Source organism: Notamacropus eugenii, chromosome X (genome assembly GCF_028372415.1).
Source record: "Notamacropus eugenii isolate mMacEug1 chromosome X, mMacEug1.pri_v2, whole genome shotgun sequence".
In the NCBI taxonomy this organism is placed as follows: Eukaryota; Metazoa; Chordata; class Mammalia; order Diprotodontia; family Macropodidae; genus Notamacropus; species Notamacropus eugenii.
In genome coordinates this window covers 70,281,557-70,305,148 of record NC_092879.1, presented here as the reverse complement: position 1 = coordinate 70,305,148, position 23,592 = coordinate 70,281,557, and the positions used below count along the sequence as shown (strand labels likewise).

Sequence of the window (23,592 nt, the reverse complement as noted above, 5' to 3'; positions counted from 1 at the left end):
TTTATTTATTTTTCAGTTCTTAATAATCACTTCCACAAGAATTTGAATTCAAAATTTTCTCCCCATCTTTCCCTACCCCCTACTCCAGGACAGCATGCACCGCATGCACCCTTTCCTGCAGACTGGCCTCCCTTCTATTACCCACCCTTCTTCCATCCCCCTTCCCCTCTATTTTCCTGTAGGACAAAATAGATTTCTGTACTCCATTCCCTGTATAGCTTAATTTCCAGTTGCATGCTAAAACAATTTTTAACATTCATTCTTTTTTTATTTTATTTTTATTTGTTTTCAGTGTTCTACAATTGCTTCCACTTATCTTAGATTTTTTCCCCTCCCTCCTCCTCTTCCCCTCTACCTCCCCACTCCCTCCCTGAGATGGCATACAATTTTTGCTGAGCATCAGTTCATATAAGTCTTTACAGGCCTTTCTGAAGTCTTCCTGTTCATTATTTCTTTTTCTTTTTTTTTTAAATGTTTATTTTATTTATTTTCAATGTTCTACAATCACTACCATATAGCTTAGATTTTTTTTTCCCTTCCTCCCCTCCCTCCCCTTCCTCCCCTTCCTCCCCTTCCTTCCCCCCACTTCTTCCCTCTTTCCCCCAGACAGCATACAATTTTATATAGGTTGTACACATACAGTCCTATTAAATACATTTTCACTTTAGTCATATTGCATATAAGAATTAAAATGAATGGTAGAAATCATAAAACAAAACATAACACAAAAGAAAATCATCTGCTTCATTCTATGATCCAATTCCATGGTTCTTTCTCTGGATATGGGAGGCATTTTGCCTTAAAAGACCATTGGGAATTTTTTAAGTCCTTGCATTGCAAGGAAGTACTAAGTCTACCAGAAAAATTCCTTGCACACTGTGGTTGTTGCTGTGTACAAAGTTCTCCTGGTTCTGCTCCTTTCATTCAGCATCAGATCATATAAGTCTTTCCAGGCCTCTCTGAAGTCTTTCTGTTCATCATTTCTTACAGCACAATAGTATTCCATTACATTTATATACCATAATTTGTTCAGCCTTTCCCCAATAGATGGGCATCCCCTTGATTTCCAGTTTTTGGCCACCACAAAGAGGGCTGCTATAAATAATTTTGTGCATGTGGGACCCTTTCCCATTTTTATGATCTCTTGGGGATACAGTGCTAGAAGTGATATTGCTGGGTCATAGAGTATGCATATTTTTGTAGCCCTTTGGGCATAGTTCCAAATTGCTCTCCAGAATGATTGGATCAGCTCACAGCTCCACCAACAATGAATTAGTGTTCCAACTCTCCCATATCTTTTCCAACATTTATCATCTTCCTGTTTTGTCATGGTAGCCAATCTGATAGGCGTGATGTGGTCCCTCAGAGTTGTTTTGATTTGCATCTCTCTAATCAATAGTGATTTAGAGCATTTTTTATATGACTGTAGATAGCTTTAATTTCTTCCTCTGAAAACTGCCTGTTCATATCCTTTGACCATTTATCAATTGGGGAATGACTTGTATTCTTGTACATTTGACTCAGTTCTCTATGTAGTTTAGAAATGAGGCTTTTATCACAGATGCTTGCTGTAAAAATTCTTTCCCAGTTTTCTGTTTCCCTCCTAATCTTGGTTGCATTAGGTTTAGTTGTGCAAAAACTTTTCAATTTAATGTAATCAGAATTATCCATTTTGCACTTCATAATGTTTTCTATCTCTTGTTTAGTCAAAAATTCTTCCCATAAATCTGATAAATACACTATTCCTTGCTCCACTAATTTGTTTATAGTATCAATTTTAATGTTCATTCTTAAAACTTTGAGTTCCATATTCTCTCCCTCCCTCCCTACCCACTCTCATTGAGAAAACAAGCAGTTCAATTTAGGTCATACATGTGTAACAGTGCAAAGCACTTCCATAATATTTATGTTGTAAAAGATTAATCACATTTCCCTCTGTCCTATCCTACCCTTCATTTATTCCATTCTCTCCCTTGATCTGTTCTTCTACAATAGTGTTTGCTTCTGATTATCCCTTTCCCCAATTTGCTGTCGCTTCTGTTTTCTTCCCTCTCCTATCCCCTCACCCCTTTACTTCCTGCAGGGTAAAATAGATTTCCATACCCAGTTGAGTGTGTGTTATTCCCTTCTTAAGTCAAATCCCATGAGAGTAAGGCTCAATCATTTCCTTTCATCTTCCCCCCCACCCTTGCCCACCATTGTAAAAGCTCTTTCTTCCCTCTTTTATGTGAAATGATTTGCTACATTCTACCTCTCCCTTTCTCTTACTCTTAGTACATTCCATTCAGCAGTAAATTTTATTTTTTTTAGGTATTCTCCCTTCATATTCAGCTCACCCTGTTCCCTCTGTGTGTGTGTGTGTGTGTGTGTGTATACACACATAAACACATGTACATATACATACCTACACATATATAATATACACATACATACATACGTACCCATACACACCTACATATTTATATTACCTCTAACTCCCCTAATACTGAGAAAGGTCTCAAATAACATCTTTCCATGTAGGAATGTAAACAGTTCAACTTTAATGAATTCCTTAAGGCTTCTCTTTCCTGTTTACCTTTTCATGTTTCTCTTGATTCTTGCATTTGAAAGCCAAATTTTCTATTCAACTCCGGTCTTTTCAACGAGAATGCTTGGAAGTCCTCTATTTCATTGAAATTCCATTTTTTCCCCTGAAGTATTATACTCAGTTTTTCTGGGCGGGTGATTCTTGGTTTTAATCCTAGCTCCTTTGACCTCTGGAATATCATATTCTAAGCCCTTTGATCCCATAGCGTAGAAGCTGCTAAATCCTGTGTTATCTTGATTGTATTTCCACAATACTTGAATTGTTTCTTTCTGGCTGCCTGTAATATTTTCTCCTTGACCTGGGAACTCTGGAATTTGGCTGTAATATTCCTAAGAGTTTTCCTTTTGGGATCTCTTTCAGGAGGTGATTGGTGAATTCTTTCCATTTCTATTTTACCTTCTGAGTCTAGAATATTGAGGCAGTTTTCCTTGATAATTTCTTGGAAGGTGATGTCTAGGCTCTTGTTTTGTTCACAGTTTTCAGGTAGACCAATAATTTTAAAATTATCTCTGCTGGGTCTATTTTCCAGGTCAGTTGTTTTTCCAGTGAAATATTTCACATTGTCTTCTCTTTTTCATTCTTTTGGTTTTGTTTTATAATTTCTTGGTTTCTCATAAAGTCATTAGATTCCATCTGCTCCATTCTAATTTTTAAAGAACTATTTTCTTCAGTGAGCTTTTGAACCTCCTTTTCCATTGGCTAATTCTGCTTTTTGAAGCATTCTTCTCCTCCTTGGCTTTTGGACCTCTTTTGCCATTTGAGTTAGTATATTTTTAAAGGTGTTATTTTCTTCAGCATTTTTTTGGGTCTCCTTTAGCAAGCTGTTGACTGGCTTTTCATGATTTTCTTGCATCTTCCCAGTTTTTCCTCCACCCCTCTTACTTGATTTCCAAAATCCTTTTTGAGCTCTTCCATGGCCTGAGACCATTGCATATTTATTGTGGAGGTTTTGGACGTAGAAACCTTGCCTTTGATGTCTTTCTCTGTTGGTATGCTTTGTTCTTCCTCACCCAAAAGGATGGAAGAAAATACGTTTTCACCAAGAACGTAACCTTCTATAGTGTTATTTTTTTCCCTGTTTTGGGCACTTTCCCAGCCAGTTACTTGACATTTGAGTCCTTTGTCAAGTGGAGTGCGTACTCTAGGGATCTGTAAGTTCTCAGTTCCTCCAAGGTGGCACAATCACAGGAGTAAACTCCTCTCCTGGCCTGCACTCTGGTCTGTGAGCAACCACAAGCACTCTTTTCTGCCCAGGATCTGTGAGTATGATTCCACTGCCACCACCAGCTCTACCTAGCCAGCACTCCTCCTCATCCCAGGACTGCCAGTCAGGAGGACTGAGACCCAGATCAGCTGCTCGATTCCCCCATGGTCTTTTTGTTGAGGGCTCAAAAAATGGATGCTGCTGCTGCCCTCGGGCTGGGACCACATTGCACATCCCTCTCACCCAGGTCATAGAGCTTTCTCACATCTCACATCTCAAAAAAGCTTTCAAAGACTTTTGAAACTGTCTTTGGTGTTTGTGGGTTGAGAAATCTAGGAACCACAGCTGCTACCTGTGATTCCATGCCCTGAAACCTGCTCCAGTCCTGTCTGTGCTGTGCCCCGTGGCCAAGCCTGGGCTGCACTCTGCTGTGGGTTTGGTGTGATAGACCTTTCCTGTTGGCCTTTCAGGCTGTGTTGGGCTGGAAATCTCTTTCACTCTGTCGTTTTGTGGTTTCTGCTGCTCTATAATTTGTTTATAGTTGTTTTTTACAGGTATTTTATGGGCAGTGGGGGGGGAGAGCTAGAGGAGGTCCATCCTACTCTGCCATCTTGGCTCCCTCCCTCCCCCAAAGAGCTTTTTTAAAAAAGCAGAATTGACCAAATGGTAAAACACTTGCACAATTTCACTGATCAATATAATTACTTAAAAAGCAGTTTTCAGACAAATGGCAAAAGAGGTACAACTGTTAATTGAAGAAAATAATTCTTTAAAAATTAGAGTTGGTCAATAGAGTAGAAACTAATCACTTTGTGAGATGTCAGGAAACAGTGAAACAGTCAAGATTAAAAAAGAAGAAAATGTGAAATACCTCATTAATAGGTGATCTAGATAAAGGTTTTAACAGGCCTCTGTGTTGTCATTCTGTGCTTGTCTATCTTATATGGATGTGCTGTGCTGCTGCCTACCATATTTCCAACAATAAAGCTGTTTTCAATTTAAAAACAAAATGGATCACTTAAGAAAATGGACAAAAGAAAGAATACCTCAGATGGAAACAATTTCATGGTGAAAAAGAAGAGGCTTGTTATTATGTTAGAATAAAAATTTGCATGGCCATATAAAGTCATAATAGCTTTAAAATAGGATGAGATGTCAGAGTGTCTAAATCTATGGTACAGAATAATATAAAACATTCTGATGAAATAGAAGAAAAAGGCAAAATTTCCCCACCTTTGTGTTTTCTGATGAAGAAATCAAGTACAAGTTTTAGAATGATTCAAATCATGCTGGATGGATTAATGATTATAATAAAAATGTATTCTTCTGAGCAGACTCAGATGAAATCTTTCAGATATATTTAAGGAAGAGATTGAAAATGGAAATGAAGTAGATAGTGCAGAAAGTGTGGGTTTGATCACTTTAAAAATAAGGTTAAATTGTATAGTATCAAAATTCCCAGAAGAGGATGAGGCAGCTAAATATCCTGATATTTTGAAGAAATGTTGGTGGAGAATGTATATACTGATCAATATATTTTTATTTTACAGGAATGAGGATTATTCTGAATAAAGGATGTCTCCTATAAAATACATTTCTAAGAAGGAAAAAGTTAAATCTAGATTTAAGGTGTCTTAGGTTTACCTAACATTTTGATTGGGATATAAGGCAGAAAATAATTTACAAATAAAACTAGTGCTTGTTTATCTGTCTCAAAATCCTCATATTCTTGGAGGCTACAGCCTTTGATCACTTCCAGTTCTTTGGCAGTGAAATAAGAACAAAATGAAAGACTAAAACTGTTTTTGAATGCTGGTTTTAAAATTATTTTAGCCCATCTGTTGAAAAATATTGCAAGACAACAATATCACATTCAAAGTGTTATTGATTTTGTGAGACTATGATCATGAAAATTTGTTGAGATGTGGATAAAGCTTTGAACTTATTAATGTATTTATGAAAACTTAGAGAAAGTGAAGGTAGTTCAGTCTATGTTTCTTAAATATTTTAAATAATAATTATGTTTTTATCATCAGTATAGGCTTATCTTTAATATTCAGTAATTTTATATTTTAAAAATTTAAATTTTGCTTTCTACTCTATTACTTTTTAATATACTTGAATCAGAAATATACTTTTCTAGTAGAAATTATTTCTCATTGTTTCTTTCCTTTAGTCTGTAGCCAATTGTATTTTACATATGATTGTAATTTCAAATTTTGTGAATTGAATTATGTGCTCCCTTAATGGGATTCATTATTCCCATCGTTTGGGCCCTAACTACATTTATTTTCTATATATTTTATTTTTAATTGTGGAGAAATTGTTTCTTTGAAAAGTAGAATGTAAGCTTCTTGTGGGCAGTGACTATTTCACTTTTGTCTTTGTATCCTGGTGTTTGATAGAGTGCCTGGTATGTAGTGGGTAGCTAATTAATAAATAAACAATGGAATTCAATTGAATGATTGGCTTCTTGAAAAAACTGGGGGGCAGAACCAAGATGCCAGAGTAACAGCACAGACTTTCTAGAGCGCTCCCCCTAAGCCCGGCCAAATACATGTAAAAATGGCTCTAAATAAACTCTGGAGCTGCAGGAACCACAGAGTGATGGAGTGAAGCAAATCTCCAGCCCCAGACAGCCTGGAAAGTTGCCAGGAAGTGTCTGTCATGTCAAGCTGGGAGCAGAATGTGGTCAATTGTGGGCCAGACAGGACGTGAGCAGGCCTTGGGGGAACTGAATCTCAGGCACCTGTGGCAGTTTCCAAACTTTATGACCCCAAAATGCTGAGGAAAAATTGGAAGGTCAGTGGATAAAGCCTGTGGGATCTGTGCGGGAGAGTGGAGTGGTCTGACTCCAGCCTCAAGGTAGGGGGTGGAAGAACCCACAGCAGCCATTGTTTCTGGAGATCTTGGCCCTCAGATTGTGGGGCAATGGAGCAGCTGACAGCACACCCCCACCCTCACTGGAAGCAGGGATCTACCTTGACAGAGAGCTCAAAAGTCAAGTGAATGATTGGGGAAATGAGCAAAAATCAGAAAAAGAATCAGACAATAGAATCTTACTTTGGTGACAAGGAAGACTGCAACAAGGAAACAGAAGAAAACAAAGTCAAAGCTCCTCCATCCAAAGCTCCAGGAAAAATATGAATTGGTTTCAGGCCATGGAAGAGCTCAAAAAGGATTTTGAAAATCAAGTAAGAGAAGTAGAGCAAAAATTGGGAAGAGAAATGAGAGTGATGCAAGAAAATCATGAAAAACAACTCAGCTGCTTGCTAAAGGAGATCCAAAAAATGCTGAAAAGAATGTTTGGCTTCTTGCATTCAGTAGCAAGCTGATATAGGAGACTTATGAGCAGAGGCTCCCCTTGAAATGGCTTTCATTCAGGTAGCTGGAGGGAAGTGAGGTAGAGTAGGGAAGAAGCTGTGGTATCCCAGTAGCTCCCTGCCTGGGCTGTTTTCAGTCTAATTTTTGGTTTGGGATAGAGGTGCTTATGTTCAGAGAAAAGCTTTCATTTGGATTGATTTGGGTGCTGTGACTTGTGACTAGATGTTTTGTCTTATTTTGTAGATCTTCGGACAACCACTAAACCTATTCTAAAAAAACCAGGTAATTCAACATCTCCATGAGCATTTCTGCCTCTTCTTCCTCTTGGTGCCTTAGTAAGACTCAGCATTCCTTTAGTGTTCCTGTTTAGTTAATGAGCAGACAACCAGTACTTCTTGTATGTGTATTGTGAACGTTCTCCCACCCTTGTCTCTGACTCCTACTTCCTTGTCTTTCCCACTTTTTCTCCTCTGTTTGAAAGATGTAGTCACAGTCTATTTACCCTCTTTTCACTACACACTTTTCTTAACTCCTTTCAAATCAGAACCTCTGTCTGCATTGACTGTGAGTTCATAAGATGCTTTCCAGATCTGGTAAAACACCTCTCATTAGGACCTGATGAACCAGAACCCTTAGTTAACTGGAATTTTTTGTGCTGTAGGAGGAGGTAGATGACTAGGAATCAAATTGATGGAAGGATAATTCTGAGACTTAGAATCTTGTTCAATTTTAAGAAACAAAACTGCTGTAGTAGCACCTAACGCAGTACCTTGCCTCTATCAGGTGCTTCTTAAATGTTGGATTGAAGCCACCAAGATTTGCTGTTTAAGTCAGTCTATTCAGTTAGCTGAATTTTCTGCTTCACCGAGCTTCCTGTCTGGCTTTGTGTTTTCAAACTACCTGAGGCCTGGTTTTACAGAAACAGTGCTCATGGTGTCCAGCCATAAAGGCACCACCCAAGAGTTCAGGTAATTACTGGGTTTTTCAGAAGTCCAGTTGCAGAAGTGTTTGAGAGCAGTTCTTCTACATTGTATAGATGAATTAGGCTGAGCAGGTGAACCTGTTTGCAACAAAGAACTTGACTTGAGATGCAGTTTGCCATCAGCCATTCATTTCTAAATCACCTACTGCTAGTTTGAAAACTCATGGAAATCTAGTGGCAGGACAAAAGTCAAGGCCACTGTTGATGGCCTGGGATGCAGTGGGTGACTTTGGCATCTTTGATGTCTGATCAAGCTCTAAGCACTGCCCAGGGCCTGTTCCATTTTCCTTTGTGGCTATGGGATCAAATTGTTCTCATCCACTTATTCTGCAGGGGGAAGTCTTCACATGTATGGGGTAGATATCCCCTTAACTAACCTACGGGTTTGAGGCCTGTTGGTTATCTTCAACCTGGTTTAGCCCATCTGCTGAGACGGTTTACCAGTGTTTGGCCTCTGCACATGCTCCAGCTTCTTGGAGCCACAGGTGAGAGTTGGGTGAAGGTGGACACTAAAGGTGGATGAGTATCCCTGACAAGGGCTCAGCAAGCTCTCACACCAGAGATGCATGCTAGTCCTTCCTAAACACCTGATCCACCCCACTAGCTTCAGTGTACGCTATTTGATGGGAGAAGAGGGTACCACATTGTATTTTAAGATTTTTATTCCACCTTAATAATCAGTTTGTGTATCTCTTTCTTTTCCTTGGAGATTCTGAAGTTCTTGGTTTTGACTTGAGTGATGCCTTAGATCTTCGGACAACCACTAAACCTCCTCTAAAGAAAACAGGTAATTCAACATCTCCACGAGCATTTCTGTCTCCTCTTCCTATTGGTGCCTTAGTAAGACTCGACATTCTTCTAGTGTTCCTGTTTAGTTAATGAGCAGACAACCAGTACTTCTTGTATGTGTATTGTGAACGTTCTCCCACCCTTGTCTCTGATTCCTACTTCCTTGTCTTTCCCTACATACTCTCCTCTATTTGAGCAATGCAGTCACAGTCTATTTACCATCTTTTCACTGCACTGCTTTCCTAACCCCTTTCATATTTGATGGGAAAAGAGGGTACCACATTGTATTTTTCTTTCTTTCTTTCTTTAACTTTTAACATTCATTTTCACAAAATTTCGGGTTCCAAATTTTCTCCCCTTTTGTCCCCTCCCCCCACCCCGAAATACCGAGCATTCTAATTGCCCCTATCACCAATCTGCTCTCTCTTCTTTCATCCCTCTCTGCCCACATTGTATTTTAAGATTCTTATTCCATCTTATTAATCAGTTTGTGTATTTCATTCTTTTCCTTGGAGATTCTAAAGTCCTTGGTTTTGACTTGAGTGATGCCTTGGACGACAAAAACGATGGATTCACTGGTGGTGGAGGCAGGTCCGATCTAAAACCTGATGAAAGTAAGTGCATTCATTTTATTTCTGTAGGTTTATCTGTTTTAAGCCACTAGCCAACCCAGTGACATCCAAATTTACTTCTTTTTTGGTAAAACCCAATAAAACCTGATTTTGTCTGGAGGCAAGTGGCGTGCCTTGGCAGTGAAAGACATGGGATCATCAGTGATTTTACATGGATAATGAAAAATGAGCAAGCATGCTACAAAAACCCTTCTTTCCTTGAAAATATGCAATATCATTATTTGCAAGGTTGAGAGACTTTTTAAAACGTTTTCGTGACCCACATTCTTGTGTATTTGAATGCATTATTACAAATAGATCTAATATAATATGTAGGAAACATTTCATATTTACATATTATGTTGGAGTGGAGGAGTAAAGATGTAAAGATAGGATAATTGTGACATGTAATCAAGGGGAATCTTAAGTAACATCACAAATAGTTTGTCAACTTGTCATTAAGCATTTGTGCTTAATGGGGTATACACTAGGAGTACACAAAGAGGTACAACAGTCCCTGTCCTGGAGTAGCTGACAGTCTAATGGATGAGACAACAGGCAAACAGGTACGTATAAACAAGCTATGTACAGGATAGTTAGGAAGTAATTATCAGAGGGAAGACACCTGAATTAAGAGAGAATTGGAAAGGCTTCTTGTAGAAAGTGGTACGTTACTTTTGTCTTGAAGGAAGCCAGGGTAGCCAAAAGGCAGAGATGAGCAGAGAGAACATTCCAGGCATGTTGGACAGCCAGAGACAATGCCTGAAATAGGGAAATGGTGTTTCTCTTGCAGCACCAAGCATGCTGTCAAGGATGATGTCACTGGAATGAACTGAATGTGTGGAGAACTATAAAGTGTAAGACTGGACCTATGTGTGTAGTTAGTGCTGGTGGAGGAGAGATGGCTAGGTCATGAAGGGAGTAGAATGCATAAGAAGATTTTGTATTTGAAATACTAGAGACAATAGGGAGCCATTGGAATTTATTGAGTAAGGGAGGTGACATGGTGCTCGTGGGAATGAAACAGGTAGAGGAGAACCAGGAGACATTGTTATCCCTAAAGCCTACAGAGAAAAGTGTTTCAAGGAAAAAAGAATAATCAGTAAAGTGAAAGCTGCAGAGAGGCCAAGGAGAATGAGGATTGAGAAAAGGCCATGCGATTTCCTCATTAGGTGATCATTGGTAACTTTGGAGAGCAGTTTCTGTGGAATGGTAAGGTCAGAATTACATGCATAAATACATACATACGTACTCTTGGATTATGTTTTTCAAAGCCAAATCTGAGGTTTTGGGAAATCCTGTGTATAGATACACATACACATTCATAGATATATGCATGTACACACATTTAAATATATACACATATGTCAAACACTCACAGATATAGTCTGAGGTATTCTTAGGTCCATAATGAACATACTAATCTGCCAAAAATGAATGATTTACTAAACATAGAATCCTTTGAAATATGCTTAAAAATGTAATACAGTTTTTCTTTTTTTTCTTTTTAGTAATAGTGGATCATGTCATAAGAATCGCTAACAGTATCATTAGCTCTTTAAGGTTTGTATAGCACTTTCCAGATATGTTCTCTGGGAGGTAGGTGCTATTACTATCCTCATTTTATACATGGGGAAGCAGAATGTACCAAGAGATTAAGTGGCAAAGTTACCCATCTAGGAAGGCTTTTAGACTCTATTTCTAGTCACGTTTTTCAGACTCCCAAGTCTAAATCTCCACCCTCTGCACCACCTTGCACAAGATTACAATTGTTAGTTCTCCTAAACTCAGTGGAGCCTTCCTGCATGTTAGAGTATATGAACTTCTAATCCCTAATAGTCAAGGGGAAGGTAAGAAAAAGACTGCAAAGTCGACCTTCTGCTCCTTGGGGCCCAGACCCAGGACACGGGGAGTGTAGGCCCAATTTCAGGCAGACATCCTCAGCCACTACAATAAAAGCAACAGTGCCAGGCAGTTTCTTGCCTTATAGTTGTGGAAAAAGAAAGAGGAACAGAGTTCAATACCTAAAACCTCTAGAATCCCTGCCAGAACTCCTGATTTCTGATTCAGCAAGGACCTCAGTCGTCATCTGTTCCAGCCCGTACTTCCATCCCTTGTTCAGCAGATGTGGCTACAGTTGATCCAGCCTTTATTCGAAAACCACCAAAGAAGGGTGAGCATGCAGCAGCATGTTCCAATTTTGTATAGTTGTAATTGTTAGGAAATTTTTCCTGATAGCCAACCTACCTTTGCCTTTCTTTAGCATTGATAATAATGTTGAATGACATTGGGTAAGCATAATTCCTTTTTCCACTCCATCAGAGACCCCCTTCTAATCAATATTGAACTGTTAAGAGATATTCTTACCATCTTTCCATTCAACTAGTTTTGTATTTGTCTTTTCCATAAGCATGTCCTGAGAGACTTTATCAGGGACTTTACTTAAATCTTTGTAAACTACATCTAATAATGGGGGCCATCTCCAGTCATCCTGATCTCTGTCTTGCCACTGGATCCAGATGTCTCTGGAGGAGAAAGTGAGGCTGGTGACTTTGCACAGCTCTCCTCACTCCAATTGACTTGCAAGTTATGGCATCATCTTCCTGATGTCATGGTCCTCTTGTTAAATGAAGGACAGATAACAGCATTGAAAAATGTAAAATAAAAAAAATACAAAAAAGCCCTCAGGACATTCCTTCTTTTCCAGCACTGTGGTACCTTTCCTGTTCTCCACAGTATTTTAGATATTTTTGCCCATAACTTAATAGTCACATCTATCAGTTCTTTCAGTACCCAGAGATGTAGTTCATCTAAGTGGGGTGACTTGAACAAGTAAGGCCAATTGAGTGCTCTCTTCCTTTCTCCTTACTTACCCTGAGTATGTATTTATTTTCTTTGATCTTTTCCAGTTCCAAGATCATTTTTCCCTCCAGAAAAAAAAAGACAGAATGAGAAAGGCATATTTTTGATTCTTCTTTCTTAGTTGTCATTATCCCTCCTCTGATCCCTTCGAAATCTGCTCTCCCCAAATCTGTTGTATATGTTGTTTTATGTTTGACTTTTTTCTTTTCTGTCCCAAACTCTGAAAGGTCACTTTGGTTCAAGCCTCACATTATTTCTCCCACAGCAGTCAGTTCCTTCCTCTTGGTGAGAATCAGACCTGTAATGAATCTTCTCTTGTTGGCTTATCTACCTTTTGAACGATGAAATTATCACCGAGGCGGATCAAGAAATTATTAAACCTTTCTGTTTTGACATGAAGATAGCTCTAGGAGATGTCTTGATAAATGAAGTCTTTTATTGCAAGCTCTGTATACTTCCCTGAATGCCATTCTGTATAGCTGGCTTGTCATAGTCTGCTGTTTGCTTTTTCACTCTTGACCTTCCAGCAGCCATGAATTCATTGCTCTGTAACAGCTACTGGTGGATTCTTGGTGTGGTGTATTTCTACCCCAGTTTGGGTTCATATTCACTTATGGATGCTCAGGCAAATGGCTCATAGCTCAGAGAAGTTGGTGGAATTACCAAGAATTTTGAAGTACATTCCCTCTTTTGATTCCTTCCTTAGACATTGGAACCATGCTTTACCTCTGAAAATGACCCCCTTCCCCAGAGGGGATATCTCTTATGTTGAAAACTAGGGCTAGTTAGTGTTCTTGGTCTTTTTCCCATATTAATCAGCAGGTGCTGTGCTAGGGATGTAGATCAAAGCAGGAGACAAGGAGCTTACATTCTAATGCAGGAGACAAGTATGTATATAAATATATTTAGCATAAATACAAAGTGAATAAATACAGATCTCTACAAAGTAGTGAAGGACAAAGTAGATTGGGAGGGAGGGCACTAGCAATTTGGGGCCTATCAGGAAAGACTCCATGCAGAAGATAGTGCCTCTTGAAGGATGAGAAGTAATCTTGTGGCTAGAAGTAAGGAGATAGTACGTTCTAGGATTGTTGGATAACCAGTGGGAAGGCGTGAAAACAGGAGAGGCCTGGAGTAGGTCTGTTTGGCTGGATCATTGAGCTTGTGAAGGAAAACAATATCCAGTGATTCTGGAAAGCTAGGTTTGGGCGAGGTTATTTTGGGATTTCAAATGTTAATGGTGAAATTTATATTGTTTCCTAGAGCCTAGTGGGAGCCACTGGAGGTGGTTACGTTAAGGTAGTCATGTTATGGTTGGAATTTCACTTAAAGGAAGTTGTCTGTACCTAAGTGAATTACTTTCCCAACAGTATATAGGAAGGCTAGAGTCGGGAAAGACTTGATGAAAGAAGACTATTTAGGGTCCTCTAGCCATAATCTAGTCAGGAGGTGATGAGTGCCTGTAGTGGGGTGGTAGTTTTGTAAAAAGATGTCTGATGTAAGGGGTGTTATGAAAGTAGAATCAGCAAGATTTCCTTAAGAGAATGATTGTTTTGAACTGATACATTAGGGATGAGCACATTATCATCAGGAGCATATTTTATAGCATCAGGAGTACTGTTGATACGGTACCTGTCAAAGAAGAAATAAGAAAAATTCTCGGTTTCTGTTTTCTTAAATACAGTTTATAGAAAATTCTTCAACAATACCACTGTTAGAAAAAAATTCTGAATGAAATTCTGTGTTCATATATGTGATGTGTTGAATGCATTAGCTCACTCAGAAAAGCTTTGAATTCATCTTCTGACGTCAAGATTTTTCCTTAATCTATGGCCCACCAGAGTTGTCAAAGTAATTTGCTTAGCGGGGCAGAGCCAAGATGGCAGAGTAGAAAGACGCATATGCTCTAATGCTTCCCCCACAGCTCACAAAATACCTGTAAAAAATGACTCTCAGCAAATTCTAGAGCAGCAGAAGCCACAGAACAACAGAGTGAAAGAGATTTCCGGCCAAAGGTAACCTGGAGGGCCGACAGGAAAGGTCTGTCCCGCAGGTTGCTGAGTCCTTTGATGGCAATGGATGGGGAGGGAGGGAGGGAGAGAAGTTGGAATTCAAAGTATTAGAAACGAATGTTGAGAATTGTTAATGCATATAACTGGGAAATAAGAAATACAGTTAATGGGGTATAGAAATGTATCTTGCCCTACAAGAAAAGATAAAAGATGGGGATGAGGGAAGGGTGGGGTGTGATAGAAGGGAGGGAACATTGAGGGAAGGGGTAATCAGAATGCAAGGTGTTATGGGGTGAGGGGAGGGGAGAGATGGGGAGAAAAATTAGAACTCAAAATTTTGTAGAAATGAATGTCAAAATCTAAAAATAAAACTTTTTAAAAGAAAAAGTAATTTGCTTAGCATTTTTAAATCTCTGGCAAATCTCTGAGTAGGTTTTAGGGTCTAGTTATCACATGGAAAAGCCTCCTTTGAAGTTGGCATGAACTATTCCTCACAATAAGTGACGCCAAGTAGTTCTGGGATCTACAGGGTAGACATAAAAATACCGGAGATGAAGAGTCTGTGTGCTTCTACACCTGGGTGCCATCTAGTGGAACGGAGAGGTTGAATACGATGTCTTCTGAAGGCAGAGTGGTGAGATTGAGTGGAAAAGATACTAGCGCCCTCTTTAGGTACACAGAAGCTTCTGGTTAGGGGGGAAAAATCATCATATTTTTATAATTGCCAGTTTAATGGGAAAATAAACTTCTATGAATAGAAATAAATACCAAATCATGCTATGAAGTCTGTGGGAAATAGCTGAATATCACCACTGCTAGCATGTCTCAGAGGAGGATTCCAAATGGATACCTTATAATTTCTGTCATTAGCAGCCTTTGAGGAAATTAAAAGACTGTTTTCTAGACAGTTTTAAATCATCTTGAGTTCTGAATTGAGATTTGACTAGATTTCAGTTTAACCAGTTCTTATTAAGTACTTGATATACAAAAGATATCATGCTGCATGGTCATGGATGTTCAGTCTGGAAGCCTGAAGGAGATTTTCTGTAGGAGCACAATGCTTTCTTATGTCAGTTTGTGAGAATATGATTGGAGTAGAGACCTGAGGTGGGGAAGGCCACCCAGGTCCTTTCCGTGGTCTTCTCTCATGGTTTTCTTTAAGCCTGGCCCCTTCAGTTTCATTTGTTTCCCTGGGCTCTACCTCCATCTGTGGTCACTTTGGCAGTTCTGTTGCCCTGTTCCCACTGATCTTCATGTTAACTTGGACCCCCTCCGTTTATGTCAAACGTTAGAGATTGTTGGGATAATTATAATTTTCACCAAAAGTTTGGTTTTCTTGGGGTTCTTGGGGAGGGGGTACCAATAAAGGTTGTTATTAAGTGGTATTACAGGGAGATAAACTAGAACCTTTCCCAGTAACATCAGGGGTGAAACAAGGATGTCCATTATCACCACTGTTATTCAGTGTTGTGCTAGATATGTTCACTTCAGCAATAAGAGAAGAAAAAGAAATTGAAGGAATTAGAATAGGCAATGAGGAAACAAACCTATCACTCTTTGGAGATGATATGATGGTATATTTGGGTATACTTCCTAGAGAGTCAACTAAAAAACTAGTTGAAATAATTAACAATTTTAGCAGAGTTGCAGGGTATAAAACCAACATCAGCATTTCTATGTATTACTAACAAAGCCCAGCAGCAAGAGATAGGGAAATTCCATTTAAAGTAACTGTAGACAATATAAAATATTTGGGAGTCTACCTGTCAAGACAAACCCAGGAACTATATGAACACAGTTACAAAACACTTTTCGCACAAATAAAGTTAGATCTAAATAATTGGAAAAGTATCAGTTGTTTGTGGGTAGGCTGAGCTAATATAATAAAAATGACAATCCTACCTAAATTAATTTACTTACTCAGTGCCATACCAATCAAACTACAAAAAAAATTATTTGATAGAGCTAAGTAAAATAACAAAATTCATCTGGAAGAAGAAAAGTTCCAGAGTATCAAAGGAATTAATGAAAAGAAATGAAAGGGAAGCTGGTCTAGCCATACTAGACCTAAAACTGCATTATAAAGCAACAACAATCAAAACTATTTGGTACTGGCTAAGAAATAGAGTCGTGGATCAGTGGAATAGGATAGGTACAGGAGACATAGTAGTCAATGACTATAGTAATCTAATGTCTGATAAACCCAAAGACTCCAGTTTCTGGGATAAGAATTTAGTATTTGACACAAATTGGTAGGAAAACTGGAAAATAGTGTGCCAGAAACTAGGCATAGACCAACATCTTACACTGTGTAACAAGATAAGATCAAAATGGGTACATGATTTAGGCATAAAGGGTGATACCATAAGCAAATTAGGAGAGCAAGGAGTAGCTTACCTGTCAGATCTATGGACAAGGGAAGAATTTATGACCAAACAGGATAGAGAACATTATGAAATGCAATATGGATAATTTTGATTACATTAAATTCAAATTCAAAATTTTTGCACCAAGACAGTGCAACCAAGATTAAAAGGGAAGCAGAAAGCTATGAAACAATTTTCATAGCCAGAGTCTTTGATAAAGGTCTCATTTCTAAAATATATAGAGAACTGAGTCAAATTTATAAGAAAACAAGTCATTCCCCAGTTGATAAATGGTCAAAGGAAAATGAACAGGCAGTTTTCCGATGAAGAAATTAAAGCTCTCTATACTCATATGAGAAAATACTCTAAATCATTATTGATTTGAAAAATATGAATGAAAACAACTCTGAGGTACCACCTCACACCTATCAGATTGGCTAATATGACAGAAGAAGAAAATGATAAATGTTGGAGAAGATGTGGGAAAATTGGAATACTAATGAATTGTTGGTGGAGTTATAAACTGATCCAACCATTCTGGAGAGCAATTTGGAACTGTACCCTAAGGGCTATAAAACTGTGCATATCCCTTTTGATCTAGCAATACCACTGCTAGGTCTGTATCCCAAAGAGTGCATAAAAAAAGGAAAAGAACCCACGTGTACAAAAATATTTCTAGCAGATCTTTTTTTTTTTATTTTTATTTTTTTTATTTTTTAATGTTTAACAATCACTGCCATACAATTGTGATTTTATCCCCCCCACCTACCCCCCACTCCCCCCCTCCCTCCCCACGACTGCATACAATTCTGTATAGATTCTACATATACTTTCCTATTGAGTATATTTTCACTATAGTCATGCTATGTAGTCAGACTAAGATAAATGAAAGAAATCGTATAACATATCAGAACATGATACACAAACACATACACATACACAAACATGATCTGTTACATTATGTGAGTGACTTCCATATTTCTCTCTCTGAGTGTTTAAGGCATTTTGCCTTGAGAACCACCATTGGGATTTATTTATTTTTTTTTTTGTAAGAAGTTCTTGTAGCAGATCTTTTTGTGGTGGTCAAGAATTGGAAGTTGAAAAGTTGGACTGGCTGAACAAGTTGTAGTATAAGAATGTAATGGAATACTATTATGCTATAAGAAAAGATGAGCAGGCAGATTTCAGAAAAATCTGGAAAGACTCACATGAACTGATGCTGAGTGAAGTGAGCAGAACCAAGAGAATATTGTACACAGTAATAGCGACGTTGTGTAATGACCAACTGATGGACTTAGCTCTTCTCAGCAATACAGTGATCTAAGAAATTTCCAAAAGACTCAAGATGGAATATGCCATCCACATCCAGAGGAAGAACTATGGAGTCGGAATGCAGATCGAATCATACTATTTTCACTTTTGTTGTTTTTTGTTTTTTCTTTCTCGTGGTTTTTCTCTTTTGTTCTGATTCTTGTTTCACAGCATGACTAATGTGGAAATAAATTTAACATCATTGTTTACGTATAGCCTATGTCAGATTGCTTGCTGTCTTGGGAGGGAGATAATTTGGAACTCAAAATCTTATAAAAGTGAATGTTGAAAACTATCTTTACATGTTATTGGAAAAAAATAAAATACTATTAAGAATAAAAGTAGTATTACATTCTGTGAATATTCAGAATCACTAAATTTCTTTGTTACAAGGTACCTCAGTGGCCCTCTTGCCTAATGCATATTTGAATGGGATAAATCCAGCCACCATTTGAGGACTTTCACTAAGAAGGCAACACTTCATCTTTCAGGGCCATCCATTCTCCTTTGGGACAGCTTGGATTGCAGGAACTACTTTTTTACAACTTCCACCCAGTCCTCCTGGTTCTGTCCCCTGGGCCCAAACAGAACAACTTTCTTCTTCCTTTTTCAAATACTTAAAGAAGACCTTGATCCACTACTTTCATCATCCTTTTCTCCAGACCCAACATACCCATTTTCTTCATTTCATCTTCATTCAACAGGAACTTGAAGCCTTTTCCATCATCCTGTTTGCCTTCTTTGGGATGATCTCCACCTCATCACTACCCTTTTAGAACTGTGATACCCAGACCTAAATATAGTATTCCAGTTGTATTATACTTGCAGGGCGTATGTTGTTCAGCAGGGCTGTTCCCTACCTGGTAGTCATGGACCCTGTTCCTCGCTTAATACCTAATATTCCAGTTGCTTTTTTTTTCATCTTTTTAAAATTTTATTATTAATTTTTTTATTTAAGTTTTCAACATTCATTTCCACAAAATTTTGATTTCCAAATTTTCTCCCCATCTCTCCCCTCCCCTCACCCCAGAACTCTGAGCATTCTAATTACCCCTATCACCAATCAGCCTTCCCTTCTAACATCCCTCCCTTCCCTTATCCACATTTTCTCTTTTGTCCTGTAGGGCAAGATAAGTCTCTATACCCCATTACCTGTATTTCTTATTTCCCAGTTGTACGCAAGAACAATATTCAACAGTTGTTCCTAAAACTTTGAGTTCCAACTTCTCTTCCTTCCTCCCTCCTCACCCATCCCCATTGGGAAGGCAAGCAATTCAGTATAGGCCATATATGTGTACTTTTGCAAATGACTTCCATAATAGTCATGTCGTGTAAGACTAACTATATTTCCCTCCATCCTATCCTGCCCATTTCTTCTATTCTGTCTTCTAACCTTGTCCCTCCCCAAGAGTGTTGACTTCTAATTGCTCCCTCCTCCCATTGCCCTCCCTTCCATCATCCCCCCCACCCTGCTTATCCCCTTCTTCTCCACTTTCCCTGTATTGTAAGATAGGTTTTCATACCAGAATGAGTGTGCATTTTATTCCTTCCTTGAGTCGAGTGTGATGAGAGTAAGCTTCATGTTTTCTCTCTCACCTCCCCCCTTTTTCTCTCCACAGAAAAGTCTTTTACTTGCCTCTTTTATGAGAGATAATTTGCCCCATTCAATTTCTCCCTTTCTCCTCCTAATATATTCCTTTCTCACCCCTTAATTTCATTTTTTTAGTTATGATCCCATCCTATTCATCTCACCTTGTGCTCTCTCTGTCTCTGTCTCTGTGTGTGTGTGTGTGTGTATGTGTATGTATGTACGTATGTAATATCTCCAACTACCCAGATACCAAAAAAAGTTTCAAGAGTTACAGATAGGAATGGAGGAATGTAAACAGTTCAACTTTAGTAAGTCTCTTATGATTTCTTTTTCCTGTTTACTTTTTCATGCTTCTCTTGATTCTTGTGTTTGAAAGTCAAATTTTCTTTTCAGCTCTGGTCTTTTTATCAAGAATGCTTGAAAGTCCTCTATTTCATTGAGAGACCATTTTTTTCCCCTGAAGTATTATACTCAGTTTTGCTGGGTAGGTGATTCTTGGTTTTAGTCCTAGTTCCTTTGACTTCTGGAATATCACATTCCACACCCTTTGATCCCTTAATGTAGAAGCTGCTAGATCTTGTGTTATCCTAATTGTATTTCCACAATACTCAAATTGTTTCTTTCTAGCTGCTTGCAGTATTTTCTCCTTGACCAGGGAACTCTGGAATCTGGCAATAATGTTCCTAGGAGTTTCTCTTTTTGGATCTCTTTCAGGAGGTGTTCGGTGGATTCTTTCAATATTTATTTTGCTCCTTGGTTCTAGAATATCAGGGCAATTTTCCTTGATGATTTCATGATGTCTAGGCTCTTTTATTGGTCATGGCTTTCAGGTTGTCCCATAATTTTTAAATTGTCTCTCCTGGATCTATTTTCCAGGTCAGTTGTTTTTCCAATGAGGTATTTCACATTATCTTTTTTCATTCTTTTGGTTTTGTTTTGTGATTTCTTGGTTTCTCATAAAGTCATTAGCCTCCATCTGTTCCATTCTAATTTTTAGAGAACTATTTTCTTCAGTGAGCTTTTGAACCTCCTTTTCATTTGGCTAATTCTGCTTTTTAAAGTATTCTTTTCCTCATTGACTTTTTGAACCTCTTTTTGTCAATTGAGTTAGCCTATTTTTATTTTTATTTTGTTTGTTTATTTATTTAACTTTTAACATTCATTTTCACAAAATTTTGGGTTCCAAATTTTCTCCCCTTATGTCCCCACCCCCCACCCCAAAACACCGAGTGTTCTAGTTGCCCCTGTCTGCCAATCTGCCCTCTCTTCTATCATCCCTCTCTGCCCTTGTCTCCATCCTATACCCCTTTACCTGTATTTCTTATTTCCCAGTGGCAAGAACAGTACTCCACAGTTGTTCCTAAAACTTTGAGTTCCAATTTCTCTTCCTCCCTCCCTCCCCACCCCTTCCCTTTGGAAGGCAGGCAATTCAATATAGGCCAAATCTGTGTAGTTTTGCAAATGACTTCCATAATAGTAGTGTTGTGTAAGAACTTATTTCCCTCCATCCTATCCTGTCCCCCATTACTTCTGTTCTCTCTTTTGATCCTGTCCCTCCCCATGAGTGTTGACCTCAAATTGCTCCCTCCTCCCCATGCCCTCCCTTCCATCACCCCCCCCACCCTGCTTATCCCCTTATCCCCCACTTTCCTGTGATGTAAGATAGGTTTTCATACCAAAATGAGTGTGCATTTTATTCCTTCCTTTAGTGGAATGTGATGAGAGTAAACTTCATGTTTTTCTCTCACCTCCCCTCTTTATCCCTCCACTAATAAGTCTTTTGCTTGCCTCTTTTATGAGAGATAATTTGCCCCATTCCATTTCTCCCTTTCTCCTCCCAATATATTTCTCTCTCACTGCTTGATTTCATTTTTTTAAGATATGATCCCATCCTCTTCAATTCACTCTGTGCACTCTGTCTCTATGTGTGTGCGCGTGTAATCCCACCCAGTACCCAAATACTGAATAGTTTCAAGAGTTACAAATATTGTCTTTCCATGTAGGAATGCAAACAGTTCAACTTTAGTAAAGTCCCTTATGACTTCTCTTTGCTATTTACTTTTTCATGCTTCTCTTGATTCTTGTGTTTGAAAGTCAAATTTTCCTTTCAGCTCTGGTCTTTTCATCAAGAATGCTTGAAAGTCCTGTATTTCATTGAAAGACCAATTTTTCCCCTGAAGTATTATACTCAGTTTTGCTGGGTAGGTGATTCTTGGTTTTAGTCCTAGTTCCTTTGACTTCTGGAATGTCCTATTCCACGCCCTTCGATCCCTTAATGTAGAAGCTGCTAGATCTTGTGTTATCCTGATTGTATTTCCACAATACTTGAATTGTTTCTTTCTAGCTGCTTGCAATATTTTCTCCTTGACCTGGGAACTCTGGAATTTGGCCACAATGTTCCTAGGAGTTTCTCTTTTCGGATCTCTTTCAGGCGGTGATCGGTGGATTCCTTGAATACTTATTTTGCCCTCTGGTTCTAGAATCTCAGGGCAGTTTTCCTTGATAATTTCATGAAAGATGATGTCTAGGCTCTTTTTTTGATCATGGCTTTCAGGCAGGCCCATAATTTTTAAATTGTCTCTCCTGGATCTATTCTCCAGGTCAGTTGTTTTTCCAATGAGATATTTCACATTATCTTCCATTTTTTCATTCTTTTGGTTTTGTTTTGTGATTTCTTGGTTTCTCATCAAGTCATTAGCCTCCATCTGTTCCATTCTAATTTTGAAAGAACTATTTTCTTCAGTGAGCTTTTGAATCTCCTTTTCCATTTGGCTAATTCTGCTTTTGAAAGCATTCTTCTCCTCATTGGCTTTTTGAACCTCTTTTGCCAATTGAGTTAGCCTATTTTTCAAGGTGTTATTTTCTTCAGCATTTTTTGGGGTTTCCTTTAGCAGGGTGTTTACTTGTTTTTCATGCTTTGCTTGCATGTCTCTCATTTCTCTTCCCAGTTTTTCCTCCACCTCTCTAACTTGATTTTCAAAATCCTTTTTGAGCTCTTCCATGGCCTGAGCCCATTGGGTGGGCTGGGATACAGAAGCCTTGACTTCTGTGTCTTTCCCTGATGGTAAGCATTGTTCTTCCGTATCAGAAAGGAAGGGAGGAAATGCCTGTTCACCAAGAAAGTAACCTTCTATAGTCTTATTTTTTTCCCCTTTTCTGGGCATTTTCCCAGCCAGTGACTTGACTTCTGAGTGTCCTCTCCACCCCCACCTCGCCTCCAGATCCACCCAGCCAGCACTTGGGGGTCTGAGATTCAAATGCTGCTTCCCAGCCTCAGGGCTTTGGGTGGGGGCAGGGCTGCTATTCAGTGTGAGATTAACTTCAGGTGCTCAGGTCAGGGCAGGGCCACCTCCCAGGCTCAGTTCCCTCAGGGGGTTTATGCAGAGACCTTCAACAATGGATCCAGGCTCCTGCCTGCTTGGGGAGCCCAGGTCTGCTCCTGCCTCTGCTGCTGCCTCCCGAGGGGGCCTGAGTTATGGGGGCACCCCACACCCCTCTCGACCCGCCGAAGAGACCTTCTCACCGACCCTTGTCACCTGTGGGTGGGGGACCCGCGTGGCCGCTGGAGATTCCGTCCCTGAAGCCTGCTCAGATCCGCTCCTTTCCGCGCCATGCCACCGAGGCAGGGTTGGGCTCTGCTCCGGGTCCGGGGCGCGAGGGACCTTTTGCGAGAGGTTTTCAGGCTCTCTGGAGCAGAAATCTCATCTGCTCCGTTGTTCTGTGGCTTGTGCTGCTCCAGAATTCGCCGGTGGTTCTTTTTTTACAGATATTTTACGGGCAGTGGGTTCGGAGGTAGCATATGTGCGTCTTTCTACTCCGCCATCTTGGCTCCGCCCCCAAGTTAGCCTATTTTTACAGGTGTTATTTTCTTCATCATTTTTTGAGTCTCCTTTAGCATGCTGTTAACCCGTTTTTCATGATTTTCTTGCATCACTCTCATTTCTCTTCCCAAT

The 23,592-nt window shown here is 39.2% G+C and overlaps 1 protein-coding gene across 3 annotated transcripts in view; it reads left to right on the top strand.

The window, feature by feature from the left end:
* The window catches only part of CD99L2 (CD99 molecule like 2), a 123,673-nt gene that overhangs the window by 69,288 nt on the left and 30,793 nt on the right, over window positions 1-23,592 (top strand). For all 3 annotated transcript variants that reach the window (XM_072627089.1, XM_072627091.1, XM_072627090.1), the window contains exons 4-6: window positions 7,359-7,397; window positions 8,807-8,884; window positions 9,402-9,500. In XM_072627089.1, coding sequence (XP_072483190.1) covers window positions 7,359-7,397; window positions 8,807-8,884; window positions 9,402-9,500 — 216 coding nt within the window. The remainder of the gene's footprint in view (window positions 1-7,358; window positions 7,398-8,806; window positions 8,885-9,401; window positions 9,501-23,592) is intronic.